Source organism: Sarcophilus harrisii, chromosome 4, assembly GCF_902635505.1.
Source record: "Sarcophilus harrisii chromosome 4, mSarHar1.11, whole genome shotgun sequence".
NCBI lineage: Eukaryota > Metazoa > Chordata > Mammalia > Dasyuromorphia > Dasyuridae > Sarcophilus > Sarcophilus harrisii.
The window spans coordinates 320,798,019-320,813,919 of NC_045429.1; the positions used below are offsets into that span (position 1 = coordinate 320,798,019).

General features: G+C 35.2%; 1 protein-coding gene across 2 annotated transcripts in view; it reads right to left on the reverse strand.

The window, feature by feature from the left end:
* GRB2 (growth factor receptor bound protein 2) overlaps positions 1-15,901 on the reverse strand; it is a 92,885-nt gene that overhangs the window by 14,283 nt on the left and 62,701 nt on the right. For both annotated transcript variants that reach the window (XM_031965787.1, XM_031965788.1), the window contains one exon: positions 1,864-1,961. In XM_031965787.1, coding sequence (XP_031821647.1) covers positions 1,864-1,961 — 98 coding nt within the window. The remainder of the gene's footprint in view (positions 1-1,863; positions 1,962-15,901) is intronic.

The following is a 15,901-nucleotide window of genomic DNA, read 5'->3' on the forward strand; positions in this document are numbered from 1 at the left end:
TTTCACAATACTCAATCTGCATTCCTGGATTCCTCCTTTCCCAAAGTGATCTGAAGGTCACTTGATTTCTCTAGGCCTCAGTTCTCTCATCTGCAAAATGAGATAGCTGGTCTCTTTATTATGACTATGTTCTCAAATATTCTAAGAAAGCTTGGAATGGACATCTTTCTTGCTTCCATCATTCATTCTTTAATTTAAGATTATACTTTGCTGCCCCATTAGAATGTGTGTTCCCTGAGAAAAAGGACTGTTGTCCGTCTAGAAAATTAATTTGGGCATAAAAGGCATTTAATTCATTTATTAAAATTAAACTGTGTTTAATTTGTAATTCTAAAAACTTTGCTGTCAAATGCCCCTTCCTTTCTAAGAGAAAGAAAACCAAGCACATAATATTCCATCATAGTTCAGAAATTATCAATGATCCTGTATTTAAAACTCTTTAGTTATAGAGACTGTCTTGCAATATGAAACATGAATGAAATTATATACTTCTGACGTGTAAAAACTTTTTTTTAAGAGTATGATAAATTGAGGTAATTTCAAAGTTACTTTATTATTTTGGGTGGCAGGCACTTTGTTAAGCATTTTACAGTTATCTCATGTTATCGTCACAACAACCCTGGAAGTGAGATGCTATAATTACACCCATTTTATAGATGAGAAACCTGAAGCAGACAAAAGTTATATGGGTTGCCCAGGTTTTCACAGAGTTAGTGAGTGTCTGAGGGCAGATATGAATTCAAATCTTCATTATTTGAGGCCTACTGCTCTCTTCATTCACTGCTCTACCAGCTGGCCTTAATTTTCATTCTTCAGAGCTCAAAAGTGGTTGAATATGACTGGATCACAGTTCCCAATTATCTTGTAGATATGTAGAGAAATGATGCATGCTATATGTTATAGTCAAAAACTTTAATGTGCCTCCAAATTTCTTAGAAATGTAATATTAAAAAAACTAATTAGAATTAAATGACTCTCCTCCTCAACAAATTCTATGAATTTGTTCTATGAATTCTATGCACAATTCTATGAATAATTGAACTTCTGAAATGATTTGGCCTTTCTTGTCTTTTCTAAATGTTATGATTTAAAACATTCATCCAATCTGAAGTAATTTCAAGTAGAATCAGGCTTTATAGCCATGTACACCAGTTAATGCAATATTTTCCAGTGTAAAAACATATATCTTCTTTTATCAAAGTTCTAAAACCACAATGACAAAGAACTTTAGATCAAACAATAAACTGTACTTGTGTGGGGTTTTTTTTTTTTTTTGAGGATGATATGAGACAAAGTTGTATGTATTACCTAGTTAGTGTATATCTGACCAATTTTAGAGACAGATTCATCAAATGTAAACACTTATCTAGTTCTATCTCTGCAAAGTCTCCAAATGACCACTTCTTCCAAAAAGTTGTAGACTCAATTTTGAAAGGTTCATTTTCAGCTTCAGTGACTATTCCTTTTGTCCTTTCCTCCAAACTCAAAATAAACACTTTTTCATTTAATAGTTGCAGAAAATTTATCTGCTACTAGCTTCCTGTTCTTCTTCTTGTAGGCAACTGTTATTGCCACTTGAATCTTTTAGTAACCAGAAACAGGAATTCTCAAAGTGAAAGGGATTACTAGTCTAGTTAAGTGACAAATCTAGGAGACATTTGAAATTTTTTAAAAAGTCAAATGTGGAAGAAATTCTTTCAGTTGTTGTAAACACTTAAACTACTTGGTACAAACTTTAACGAAGAAACTTTGAGTCTTCCATCATACTAATTTCTTAAATACCTGAGTACCTACTATATATAAGGAACCATTCTTGAGAAAGTAAGTCAATTTGACACTAGAAATTAGTGGAATTTAACTTACGGATGTGGTTTCATTTCTATGTAGTTTTTGGGAATGAAGCCATCTTTTCCATTAAGTTCTGCTTTATACCAATTTTGATCACATTCTTCATTCAATACCTAAAAAAGAAGAAGACATGGCACCAGATTAGTCACATATTCCTCTTAACATGGGTAGCTTTGGAGATAACATAGACACATGGACATTTGGTTTCCTTCACAGAAAATGCTAGATGTTGGGTTGGCAGTCCCAATAACTTTCCTGTTAACTACAAGCCAGAGTTCTAACAATCTTAAGGATCTAAAATAATCCTGAACTTTTGAAGTTTAAAACTAACAAGTTCACCGTGGAAGTGGAACAAGAGTTTCTAAGCAAAAACTGACATACTGAAATTATTCACTAACAGTCCCCCTCCCTCCCAAAAAGGAACTCTAGTTGGCAATAAATATAATAATTTTTTTAAAAAAACCCATTGAGTGGCTTTTAAAATGAAAAATAAGATAAAAAGGAGATGGAAAAGAAAGACTACATGAGAATAGCAAAAGGCAGACACAGTGGAATGTCCAACTAGCAGTAGAGATTATGTCAAGACCTTTTTAGATTTTAATTGCTTCTGAGGACTTGATGGTTTCTTCTGTCTCCAAATACATTTTAAAAATCAATTTATTATTTTCATATCACCTATATTTTCCACTATATCTTTTCCCCTCCCAGAAATACATTTCTCATAAAAAGAATAAGCAATGAAAAAATTTCAGTCAAACTAACCAACATATTAGAAAAAGTTAGGCATAATATGTAGTGTTTTGCACTTATATCCTGGGTGATAACGAGGTCATCACATTTGGCGCCCATCATGAAACCAAGGACCCTACTTTCACTGAAGAAGTCTCCAGAGACCAGGAAATTGAGTGAGTATTTTAATAGACAAACAGACAAAATAGACAGAAAGTTTGTTTAATAGACAAACAAACTTACTTTGTTAATGGCTAAACTAGTAATCTTTTCTAGCTGAAATGGGGCAGAACCTCAGTGCATCTGCTCAGTTTCAGCCCATTACACAAAATGACACCCCCAACCCCACCCCCCAAATTAGATCTGCAGGAAGCATACTCAGACTGATAAAGAGACAGGGTTTATTTATGACTTGGGAGCAGATTGATGGATTCCTGGATACATTAGAACGTATGTGCCCTGGGTTCTTCAATGAAAAAGATAGGGCTAGTTAATTGAAAACTTGTAGGAGATCAACTATGTGAATATTATAATGATAATGGTTCGGAGTCAATTTCCAAAGAAACATTCTATATATACGCAACATAATACAATTGGCCTTAAAAAATCCTGCAAGTTATAGAAAAAAGAAAAATTTTCAGAACAGCCAGAGGAGAAAGTGTGAGGAAAAAGAGAACAAAGACAAAGAACAGTTTAATGACCATATCCCCACAGGGCATGGAGATTTAAGTGAGGTTCAAGGGTATGGTGATTTTCCATCTCACCAGGCAGCTTCAACCCTGCCTACAAAGCAGATAATTGACACAACCCCATCAACTCCACCTTCTGGGATGGAGAGATGAAGAGTAGTGGGAGGGACAGTGACACCACCAGCACCTCACTCCCCCCCTCCTCCCCACACCCCGGCAACCACCCCTTCCTATGAGTAGATTGCAAAAGACAGTACTTAAGGCCACAGAGGAAAGGAAGGATATGGGTGAGTTAAAACTACATATATATCCTGTGATTCAACAGTTTTACTCTTCAGGTCAAGAAAGTAGAATATATACTCCTTTTGACAGAGAAATCCTCAAAGACCTGAAAAACGCTTGCACTCTTTATGGGGCTATATCAGCTTATGTTAAGATGTTATCACAGAATTTGGCTTATGAAGTCTTAACCCCTAATGATTGGAAATCTATATCAAGGGTATGCTTAGAACCTGGACAAAACTTGTGGCATTCTGAATATAGTGAGCTCTGTATGATACAAGCCCAACAAAATAGTAAAAGTGGAGTTAATATTTCAGTCACCTGTGACTAACAGGTATAGGTTCTTATTATGCAGAAATTTCACAGCAGCATATGATTAAATTGCTGCTGCTGCTGTCAAAATATGGGCTTCTCTCCATAATAAAAACAACAAGAGTGAGGCCTTCACAAAAATTATACAAGGGCCAAATGAACCCTTTGCTGATTTTGTGGGACATTTGCAGACAGCCATCACATGAACTAATGGTGAAAATACAGTAACAGACATTTTGATAAGGCAACTTGCTAAAGAAAATGCTAATGAGGTTTGTAGAAGAATTATACTAAGACTACACAAGGATGCTCCTTTAGATGAGATCATAAGATGCTGTGCCACAGTGTATGATGCAGACATCCCAAGATCCCAACACGGGAAGACAGGGTCCCTTCTGGCAAGGGACTTCCAGAGATATTCGTCAATGCTTTCAATGTGGTAATGTAGGGCATCTGAAAGTTCAATGCTGGCACAGAGACAGAGTAAGAAAACAGGGTGGGAGAACAAGACCCAATACCCCATGTCCAAAATGCAACAGAGGCTTCCATTGGGCCTCAGAATATAGATTGATTCAGGGAAACGAGATGAGGGGCCCACCTCCAGGGCCCCAGGCAAAAAACACTAGGGGCATGATGGCAGCTGAGGCTACACCCAGAGAGTGCCTAGAAGTCCAGTGCCCAGCCAGACATGACCAATCAGCCAGGAAGCCATCTGATGGGAGAAAGGGATTACAATTGGGGAGAATAGAGTTGTATGCAGCTGGGACAACTGAGATACCCCCTGGAGAAGTGAAATCTGTTCCTCTCCAGCCTATGGATCAATAGGCTTGACCATTTCACCTACTGAGAGTTAAGTACAAAACATCCATACACTGATGTGGGAAACTGGTGAATGTGTAGATAATATCCCAGTCACTAATATGTTAGACAATGCGTCTACTACTTGTAGCATCAGATTTACTAATAAAGACTCCTAATAAGCAATCTGGTGATAGTTGCCCAGATTCTGACTCCAAGTAACAAAATCCAGGAATATACTGGACAGCAGCTGTGACAGCTGACCGACCTATGCTCACTATCTATATAAATGGCATACCATTAGAAGGATTGGTAGACACTGGTGCAGTCATTAGAGGTGCCAAGTGGCCCAGTCACTGGTCAAAGATTAAAGCAGACACCCTCATGTCTGGTGTAGGAGGATCAATAGCAGCTGAAGTAAGTATTACCCCTTTGAGATGGACTTTTGCAGGTGAAACAGGAATTTTTATTCCTTTTATAGTTGAAAAAATCCCTATCAATCTGTGGGAAAGAGACATTTTACAACAATTAGGATTAAAAATGAGTACTTTGGTTTTTTTAGGCAGGACTGTTGCTGAAGACCTGCCAACACTTTAATCTGTTCCTGTCCAATGGAAAACTGATACACCAGTGTGGATAGAACAGTGGCCCTTAGACAGAGATAAAATTCAGGCCTTATTAAATATAATACAGGAGCAACTTGACCAAGGACACTTACAACCTTCTCTAAGTCCTTGGAATTCCCCAGTATTTGTTGTAAGAAAGAAATCTGGAAAATGGAGGATGTTGACTGATTTAAGAAAGGTAAATGAACAGATGGAAACTATGGGAAATCTTCAGCCTGGGCTTCCACCTCCTACTCAATTGCCTAGAGAATGGCCTCTTTGGGTTATAGACATTAAGGATTATTTCTATTCTATCTCTCTAAATAAGGAGGATATGAAAAGATTTGCCTTTTAAGTGCCCAGCGTTAACTTAGCTGAGCCCTATAAAAGATATAAATGGCCAGTTTTGCCATGGGTAATGAAAAACAACCCTAGTATGATGTGTCAAATGTATGTTGCTCCTGCTCTTACTCCAATAAGAAAAGCATTGAAAACTTGAAAACCCTCAGGAATCACTGGATTCTCTGAGACATGATAAGACTGTTGTAGGACTTGAAAGCCCTCAGGAATCATTGGATTTTCTGAGAAATGATAAAACTGTTGCAGGACTTCAAAATCTGCTGGAATCATTGGATTCCCTGACACATGAAGCAATGGACAATAGATTGGTTTTGGACTATCTCTTGGCTGCTGAAGAAGGCATATGTGTGACTGTTGTTTACATACCCTCCTTCTAGGACTTCTGGAAATCTTTAACAATACCATGTTGATTCATATTGTTTGTTATATCACTACTTGCAGGTACAATTCATGTTTGTCACACCACATTGAGCCTACAATGACTGTGGGGAGAATCATCATTAATAGCCTGTGCGTTATTGCTATGTGCTTGTATAATACCTCCCATGCTCATGGATTTGTGCATACCTGTTTCTAATAAGACCCTTCAGCTCAGAAACATGCTAGCAATCCCCACTTCCCTTTGGTGCTTTTCATCTCTCTTCCTGAGATGTCAGGGAGGGAGTGACCATCTCCTTTTTAGTGTTTTCACCTCCCTTCCTGAGAAGTCAGGGGAGGCGTGATCGCCTCCCCTTGGGCACTCTCACTTCCCTGAGAGGTCAGGGATGGCGTACCACCTGTGTTCTAAAACAAAAGAAAGTGGGAGATGTAAAGAGCTAAAACTGAGCAGATGCACTGAGGTTTAGACAAGCAAGCATTCAAGGGTAATTACCAATTGGACAATACTCTTATTAGCATTTGCTTGGAAAATGGCCTGCCCCACCATTCTGTGCAGCTTGATCTGTTGGTGTAGAGAGAGATGAGGAGGGATAAAAGGGTGGAGTAAGAAAGAGAGCAACTCCTGACCAGATTCTTACAACCATTCCTCTCACATCCACAAAGAATGAAGATTAACAACTTTTGCTTATCCTGAGTCTGACTGATTCTAAAGTATCCTGAGTGCTAGTGGTCATCACAATTTAGTACCTTTCAGAATAGAGGTAAAGAAAAAGAAGAGAAATCTCTTCTGTCTCATGAGGTCTATAGTGATCCAGAAAAAAAAAAAGTACTACCCATTGTCCTTTTCATTGCTATCAATTTAATACCCTTTGTTATAAATTAAATGTGATGGCCACAGAATCCTTACTAGAATGATTTAATAATAATAACTGGAGGACAAATAAACTGCCTTTAGAGAGGGGAAACATTACATTTTTCAGAAATGTGGTGGAGAGGAAGGGTCCCTGATTTCCATGGGTGAGAACAAAAGAATATTGTGAACACCCCAACATCTACAAATGCAAGCTTCACAAAGAAAAGTATCCCTTGAGGGAAGGGCTAGAGATATAGTAGGTGAAGCTGTGGAAGATCATAGGGTGGTGTTTTAAACTTTGCCCCAGGTTCTAGGGCTTTTTACTGCCATTTTAATCTGGAACTGGGGCTATTAAAGGCACTGAGGTAGTTTGGCTGGAGTTTACTGTGGCTAGTGAGTAATAGTTCTTCCATCAGCTACAGCTAAACTCTATGACCTCATTTGTAAAGGCTCTCTATACACAATGCGCTCACCCTAATTTGTGACCTGTGGGAGCTAAATTTCCTACATGAGAACCCCATGCCCACATCCACTAAAGCGTCACTGCAACCTTTTTACATCACCTATGCCTGACAATGTATAAGATATTTTGATTTCATAGGATTGTTTTTTCAAGTTACTAAAGGAAGCAAATTATGACAGTGTTGGCACTGAAAAAGTCAAGAAGTCATTTTACATCTTTGTTGAATAATAAAGAGGGACCTAGGTGGGGTAGTGAATAAAACATTGGGCCTGAAGTGAGGAAAAAATGAGATCAAATCCAGACATTAGTTGTGTGATTCTGGGCAAGTCACTTAATCTGTTTATCTCACTTTTCTGACATAACATGGGGATAACTATATAATTACCTCTCTTACAGGTTTGTTGTGAGGCTCCAATGAGATAATACTTGTAAACTATACATATATTTTCCCCTCCACTTTTTTTAGTCTGTAGTTGTGGTGTGTATGTACCCAGAAAGGAAACACTTGCTCTCATGTTCAGCAACACAGTTTTAGAGAATTGCCTGTAACAATTAAGAAATTCAGTGACTTGCTCAGTCACATAACCAGTATATATATGAGAAGCAAGATATAAGGCCAGGTCTTTCTAACTCTGAGGTTACCTCTCCACCCAGTTAAAAAACAAACAAACAAACCCAATTATTAAACAAAATAGTTGAGTTTAAATGTAATGACTAATAAAATATACTTAAATTGTGTGTGTGTGTGTGTGTGTGTGTGAGAGAGAGAGAGAGAGAGAACAAATGTAAACAATGATGGGTCTATAAAGCAAGTGTATGATGTGATTTTATTTCAAAGTACAATTCCTTTTCAAATGGGATTAACACAGAACAACACCATTAGATTTGTTGTTTCACAATTGTTTCACAATTTCCTTGCAAGAAAAAGTTTATGGACTACCTACTTATTTATGCCAGTTTTATGGATGTATGGCCTAGATTAACAAACTAATTTTCTCTCACTTTTACAAACTGTATGGAATATTTTCAGTTAATATGCCAGAACAATTGTATTTTCTACTCTTAACTCCAAGTTTTCCTAAAGTTACTCAGTACTGGCTAATACAAAGCCCCTTAAATAAAAAGCTGTTTGATCAAGACATGAGACTAAAAAGCTCTAGACATTTTGCAGGTAATAATTAAAATAGTCAACAGTGGATAATAAATCAAGAAGATTTCTATCTGCAGAAAAGGCAAAATATCAAAATCATAAGAGCATCAAATCTACCTTATTACAAAAACTGACTTATATGACAACTTCACATGAGAAGAGAAGCCTTTCAAGGTTCTTAAAATTCTTTTGAGAAGAAATAATCTTCCAATTGCCTCAGCAAAAAAAGAAATAATCTTTTCACACTACTGAAAAGATGCAGAGGAAGGAAGAAAAACAGGGAATGATACAGATGTACTTTACAAATTTTGGCCACTGACTACTTCACATCACTATACTAAGAGAAAATCCCTTTCCAGAAATAAAATTCTCCTTATTGAAAATAACATTAAACACTTTCTACTTTTCAATATCTGATCATGACAATATCCCCATGTCCCTCTGAAATCCAAAAAGCTTCTCTCCTCTATACAAAAGGGGATATCTCAGCTCACATCGAGATATTTTTTCAATGATAGTTAAAACACAACACCTTGACTTAGAATTTTGATCTTTAAGGTTATTTTGGAGTAGCCTCCTACACAACTGTTCCTTTCCTTTGTATAAGACACATATGCATTAGAAGTTATTACCGTTCAGCCACTAATAGATCCGGCAGGCAAGGGAGTGAGAAGAGAATTGATTTTTTACAAAGGTTAATTCCATTGAACTTTGATCCATGGGCTAAATGTCAAGAATATACTCAGATAAAAGCAACTAATAGCTTTTTATTTTCAAAATATATGCAAAGATAGTTGTCAACATTTACCCTTGCAAAATCTTGTGTTCCAAATTTTTCTACCTGTCCTCTCTCCTAGACAGCAAGTAATCCAATATAGGTTAAATATATACAATTCTTCTATACATATTTCCAAATTTAAATGCTGCACAAGAAATATCAGAACAGAAAGGGTAGAAAAGATGAGAAAAAGGAAAAAGCAAGCAAAAAAAAAAAAAAAAAAAAAGGTGAAAATACTATTCTGTGATCCACATTCAGTCCCCATAGTTCCTCTTTTGGATGCACATGGCTCTCTCCATCATAACTCTATTAGAATTGGCCTGAATAACCTTATTGTTGAAAAGAGCCATCAACTCCATCAGAGATGATCATCCCATAATCTTCTTGTTGTTGTGTACAGTGTTCTCTTGGTTCTATTCACTTCACTTAGCATTAGTTCACATAAATCTCTCTAGGCCTTTCTGAAATCATCCTGCTGAACATTTCCTATAGAACAACAATATTCCACAACATTCACATACCATAACTTATTCAGCCATTCTCCAACTGATCGGCATCCACTCAGTTTCCAGTTTCATGTCACTACACAAAAGGCTGCTACAAAACATTTTTGCACATATGGTTTTTTTCTTCCTCCTTTATGATCTCTTTGGGATCATAAAGTAGAGACAATGCTGAATCAGAGTATGTACAATTTGATAGCCCTTTGGCATAGTTCCAAGCTGGTCTCCAGAATAGTTGGATCAATTCACAACTCCAAAAGGCAACTGTTCTTAGACAGTTTTTATCAAGAGTACCTTAAAGAAGCATACTTAGAATTGTCAAAAATTTAAACTAAATAGGCTTAAAAGAGGGTTTCTTTTGATTCAACTTAATATTAGTTCTATGCAGAAACTTTATACATTTATATAGAACTGCTAAACAAAACTGAAAAACATAAACTGGATTTTAATTTATTATTCTAGCTACAAATAAAAGTGCTTTTGGGAGTGAATTCATATAGTACACATACTACTGTAATTCAAAATATTCAAGTATTTAAGACATACACTAAGATTTAAAGAGATTTTGAAGGAAAATCCATGTATAGTGAACTATTTACAGAGAAACATAGAAGGAAAAAAAATAAAAAAAGATGGAACTATATTTTTAGTTATTATATTTGTACTCAACTTACAGTTGATAGGTTTGAAGAAATAGGAATCAACTCATTAATTGAATTACTCCTTTGACATCCATTCCAAAATTCATTGAATTATAGAATTAGTAATTACTTTCTTTCCCCTATTTTCACCCTATAAAGAGAAAATTTTTCACAAAATATTTAATAGGAAAAAATCTGAAGAAGTCACTTGGTTTGGATATTTCCAAACCTTTAAGAAAGTCAACAATCAGATTATAAATCATAGAGAATTAACCTTTTATATCTGTCAATTATTGGAATACCATACTAGGTGTAATAGAAATACTGGGTAGGTCCACTTTAGATTAATTCCTTATATTATGTGAAATCAGAGAGGGTATCTTTTTTTTTTTTCCCCTAGCAAATTTATTTATTTTTATGAATCATGCTGGGAGAGAAAAATCAGAGCAAAGGGAAAAACCATGGGAAAAATAAACAAACAAAAAAAGCAAGTGAATATAGCATGTGTTACATTCAGTCTTCTTAGTTCTTTTTCTGGATATAGAAGGCATTTTCTATTTAAAGTCTATTGAGATTGCTCCAGATCACTGAACTACTGAGAAGAATCAAGCCTTTCATAGTTGACCATCTCATGTTCTTGCTGTTATTGTGTACAATGTATTTATTCATGGTTCTGCTTGTTTCACTCTACATTAGTTTATGGAAATCTTTCCAGGCCTTTCTAAAATCAGCTTTTTTTTTTTTTATCACTTTTTAATAGAACAATAATTTCCATTATCTTCATATACCACAACTTGTTCAGCCATTTCCTAATTGATGGGCATCTACTCATTTTACAATGCTTTGGTACCATAAAAAGAGCAGCCACAAACATTTTTGCATATGTGGGTCCTTTCCCCTCCTTTAAGATTTCCTTGAGATACAGATCCAGTAAGGGCACTGCTGGGTGAAAGGGCATGCACAGTTTTACAGCCCTTTGGCATAGTTCCAGATTACTCTTCAGAATTGTTGGATTATTTCACAATTCCATCAACAATGCATTAATGTGAGGGCATCTTTTTAATGTTAGTTAAAAGTTTTCTCTAAAACTCTAGGACTCCCTCTCCCTCAATTTAGGAACACTGCACGTTAATTCATTAACAAGTATTATGAAACATGTATTTGCCATTTAGGCACAAAGACAAAATAAAACTGTCATTATAATCAAGGAGTTTACAATCTTGCTGGAGGGACAATATAAACACATATAGACCCATAGAAAACATATAAAAGTTTCAGGGGAATCATGCTACCATATGGGAAAAATAGGAAGGTTGTGCTTGAATCTTAATGAAAATAAGATTCTGAGAGGGGCAGAGGAGAGAGTCCATTTTGGACACAAGGGACGCTATTAAAGAAGAACAGAGACAGGCAATGAAGTGCCAGCTTGATTAGAATGTAGTGCACTTGAATAATCGCTTTGCCAATTTATGCTGGATGGATTGGAGTGGGAAGCAATATAGAATAAAGAGACAATCAGTAGGTCATTCAACACTCTAGGCAAGACATGTTAAAAGACAGCAACCGACATGGACATGGCAGATAAAGGAGAGAACTTAAGTGTGACAGATTGTACATTTAGATAAGACAGTGGTATTCTCAAAAGAAATGGGAATATTTAGAAAAAATGTTGCTGAGTTTTTTGTTTTGTTCTGGTTTAAGGTGAAGGAAGACTTGAGAAGGGACTAATGTATTCTACTTTGGACATTAGAATCTAAAATGGGTATGGGATATTTAGGTAGAGATTCCAACAGGAACTGGTAATGTAGGAGTGAAGCTTAGGAGTTTGGAACTGTATGTATATGTCTGTGAAGTTATCTTCACAGAGATAAACTGCATCTATGGTAGTTGATAAGTTCATTAAGAGTGACATTATAGAAAAGATATAAATTCAAGGCAGAACATTGCAGAGGACATGCAATGTTAGAGTAGTACAAGGTTGGCTGGTCCACAATGAAAAAATGAAGTGCTCGATTCCATAATTCTACATGCAATAACCTAAGCCTCTTGAATCTAAGTTTCTGAAAGAGGTAAATCCACTTATCTTTTTATTACTAATGTCCAGAACATATCAGATGCTGAATTAAAAGTAACGAACAAAAGTGAGTATCAGACAGCATTAAAAAAAAATCATGTACTGAAACTTGTGATCTGATGAATAAGTTTTGAGGCTTCCAATGAAACACATGTAACCAACACCAAATAACTATAGTCCCTGGCTCATAGTATTTCTGGCATTAAAAAATACACTTATAAAAAATAATAATACTGAAAAGAATAGTTTGTTCTTAAACCTGTGTTCCCCTTTCTTAATGCTGCCATTTGGCTGTCTACCTTGCTTATTGTTGTGATTTTGTTTTTGGCACAAATAGCTGGGATAATATTAATGCAGTAGTCATATAGCAGTAAAGAGATAATAGATAGATCATCTTGCTTATAGAGTAGATCCCACAGGACTAAAAACAGTTGACCAGGAAGTCTTATCTCAAGAGCTTTCAATGATAATGGTTTAATCAGAAATTGAAATGGTGAGCACAGAAATGATAGTTATGATGTCTAGTAAATAAATCTGTGCTCACATCCATGTTAATCATTACCATTTTCTTTGTGGAAATAACTCTTCATTGCCTCCAGAAACAAATCTGCTTAGGTTTTAAAGCCTGTCACAACTCGGCCCAAATCTATCACTCCAACTTCACTATTCATGTACTACTCCTTAATACAGCCAAATTGGCCTTGTTTTCCTGCTTCTCACGCAAAGTACTTCATCTACCATTTCCATGCCTTTTCAATTTAATGGCTGCCCATCATACCTAGAATACATTTCCTTTCTCATTTCTACTTCAAAAAATCCCTTTCTTCATTCAAGACACAGCTCATGTACCAACTTCTAAATGAAATCTTTTCTGGTCTTCCAGGAAACTGTCAGTACCATAACTACCTTGTATTTAATTATCTTATATTTATTTGTATTTATGTTTATATCAATTCTTTACACATTCATGTATGAATCTGTTGTCTGTCCTCATAATATTTATTTTTCTTGGAAGTAAAAAAAAGTTTATTTCTTTATATCTATATCTTCAGAGCCTAGCATAATGGTTGGCACACAGCAGGTACTTAATACTATTTGCTGCTTGAGTGAATAAAGGTAGAGCTAACTAAATCATTACTTATTTTTGGTGAGTAATTAATCATTTTATTTATAAATAAAAAGAATATAGTCTAAAAATAAATAGGTCCTTTTTTCCCCTCCAAGAAAGAAACCACCCATAAAAATAGAAAATGAAGATAAATCATTACTTCTTTAAACTATCACTTATTTTAATTCTTTCAACAAGTGTTCTGGCTTGCAGGCTCATCCCCTCAAGCACATTTAATACATCAAAATTAAATTAATCTTCTTTCAATATTGTTTTCATCACCAATCAACAAGCATTTCTTAATTGCTTACTATATGCCAGGTACTGTGAGGCAGACAATAAGAACATTGATAGGAATATAAACTCATATGCAAAGCAGAGATTTAACAGTAATTTGGGGTTGAATCATCAGTGAAGAGGCACAAAGATGTTAAATAGTGTTATGTGTGATTCTGGACTGGCTACACCAAAGAAAATGTGATATATATATAAAATAAATGTAATATATAAATTATATATATAATATGGCAGCTGTGTGGCGCAGTGGATGGAGAGTTTAGGCACACTTGAAATAAGTAAGACCTTAGTTCGAATGCAACCTTAAGACTTGTTAATTGTGCAACTTTGGGCAAGTCTTAATCCTTGTTTGCCTCAGTTTCATCAGTTGTAAAAAGAGGATAATAATAGCATCTACCTCTTAAGGATGTTGTGAAGATCTTATGAAATAATAACTGTAGATGATTTCAGAGAGGTCTGGAGAGACTTACATGAACTGATAAGTGAAATGAGCAAAACCAAGAGATCATTGTACATGGCAACAACAAAATTATATGATGATCAATTCTGATGGACGTGGCTCTCTTCAACAATGAGATGATTAAAACCAATTCCAATTGTTCAGTAATGAGGAGAGCCGTCTACACCCAGAGAGAGGACTGTGGGAGCTGAGTGTGGTTCACAACATAGCATTTTCACTCTTTGCTGTTGTTTGCTTGCATTTTATTTTGCTTCACATTTTCTCTTGTGTGGCACGACAATTGTATAAATATGTATGCATAAATTGGATTTAACATATTTCTATCATGTTTAATATTTAAAAATAAATCCTTTTCTCTTAAAAAACAAAAAAAGAAAAAGAAATAATAATTGTAAAGGTCTTCGCAAGGTGCTGGGTATATAATAAACTCTATATAAAAGGTGTCATTGTTGTTATTATTATTGATATGTAATAAAGTCTTGATCCTAAAGATAAGATCAAGACAGATTATAAAGAACTTTAAATACCAAACAGAGGAATTATAATTAAGCCTAGAAGTATTATGAAACCATTGGAATTTACTAATTAAGGAAGTAGTTAACATAGCCTAAATTGCACTTTAGGAAAATCACTTTGGCATCAATATGACGAGTAATTTGAAATAGGGAGACACTTGAGTCAAAGAAATGAACAGAGAAGTTATTAGAAGAGTCATGAACTATTAGAACATACCTAAACTAGGGTAGTGGTTATTACCATGTTATTTCCTAGCTCAAAAACCTAGACTATCTCTTCATTATATATCTTATAAAATCCAAAATGCTTTGTCTAGACTGGCATAATTTTTGTTTCTAACATTTTCCCAAATTCCCAATCTCCTATTATGTCCACACAGCAAAAATGGTCTAGTCACTCTTTCCCAAATAGGAGAGCCTGCATCTGCACTTTTATGGATAGGATAGCATTCCACTTACCTAGAATACTGTTCTCCTCTCTTCTTAATCTCTTCCAAATCTATGTAACCTTAAGGCCCTGCTCAAATACCAGCCTTTTCACAGATTCTTACCCAATTTACCCCATACCTGTGGGTACCTAACCCCATACCAATTTCTCTCTTTCTTGGCTAATCTTTCATAGTACATATCAAAATGTGTTTTATTTTCAAATGAATAGGACAATTGTGTGATATTTCTTCTATTTGTCATTAATTCTTTAAGGCTACATAATCTGGACAAACACTGCAGACCAAATAATCATTAATTTCAGGATTTTTTATTTGTTAATATGGTAATGTTGGCTGTTTTCCTAATGTCAAGCAATCCTTGAAGCTCTGACACAATCCAATTTGGTCACAATGAATAAATTTTTGGATAAATTCCTATAATCTATTCGATAGAATTTTTGTTCTAAGCAAATTAAATCAATATTAATAAATGACATCATTCTATAATTTTCTTTTATTGATTTATTATTCCTTGTTTTAGGAATTTATCTCACAAGAGGAGTATGTTATAGTATTTTCTATCTCAACTTTTGAGATTTTGAATTGTCCTTTAACATTTTAAACAATTTT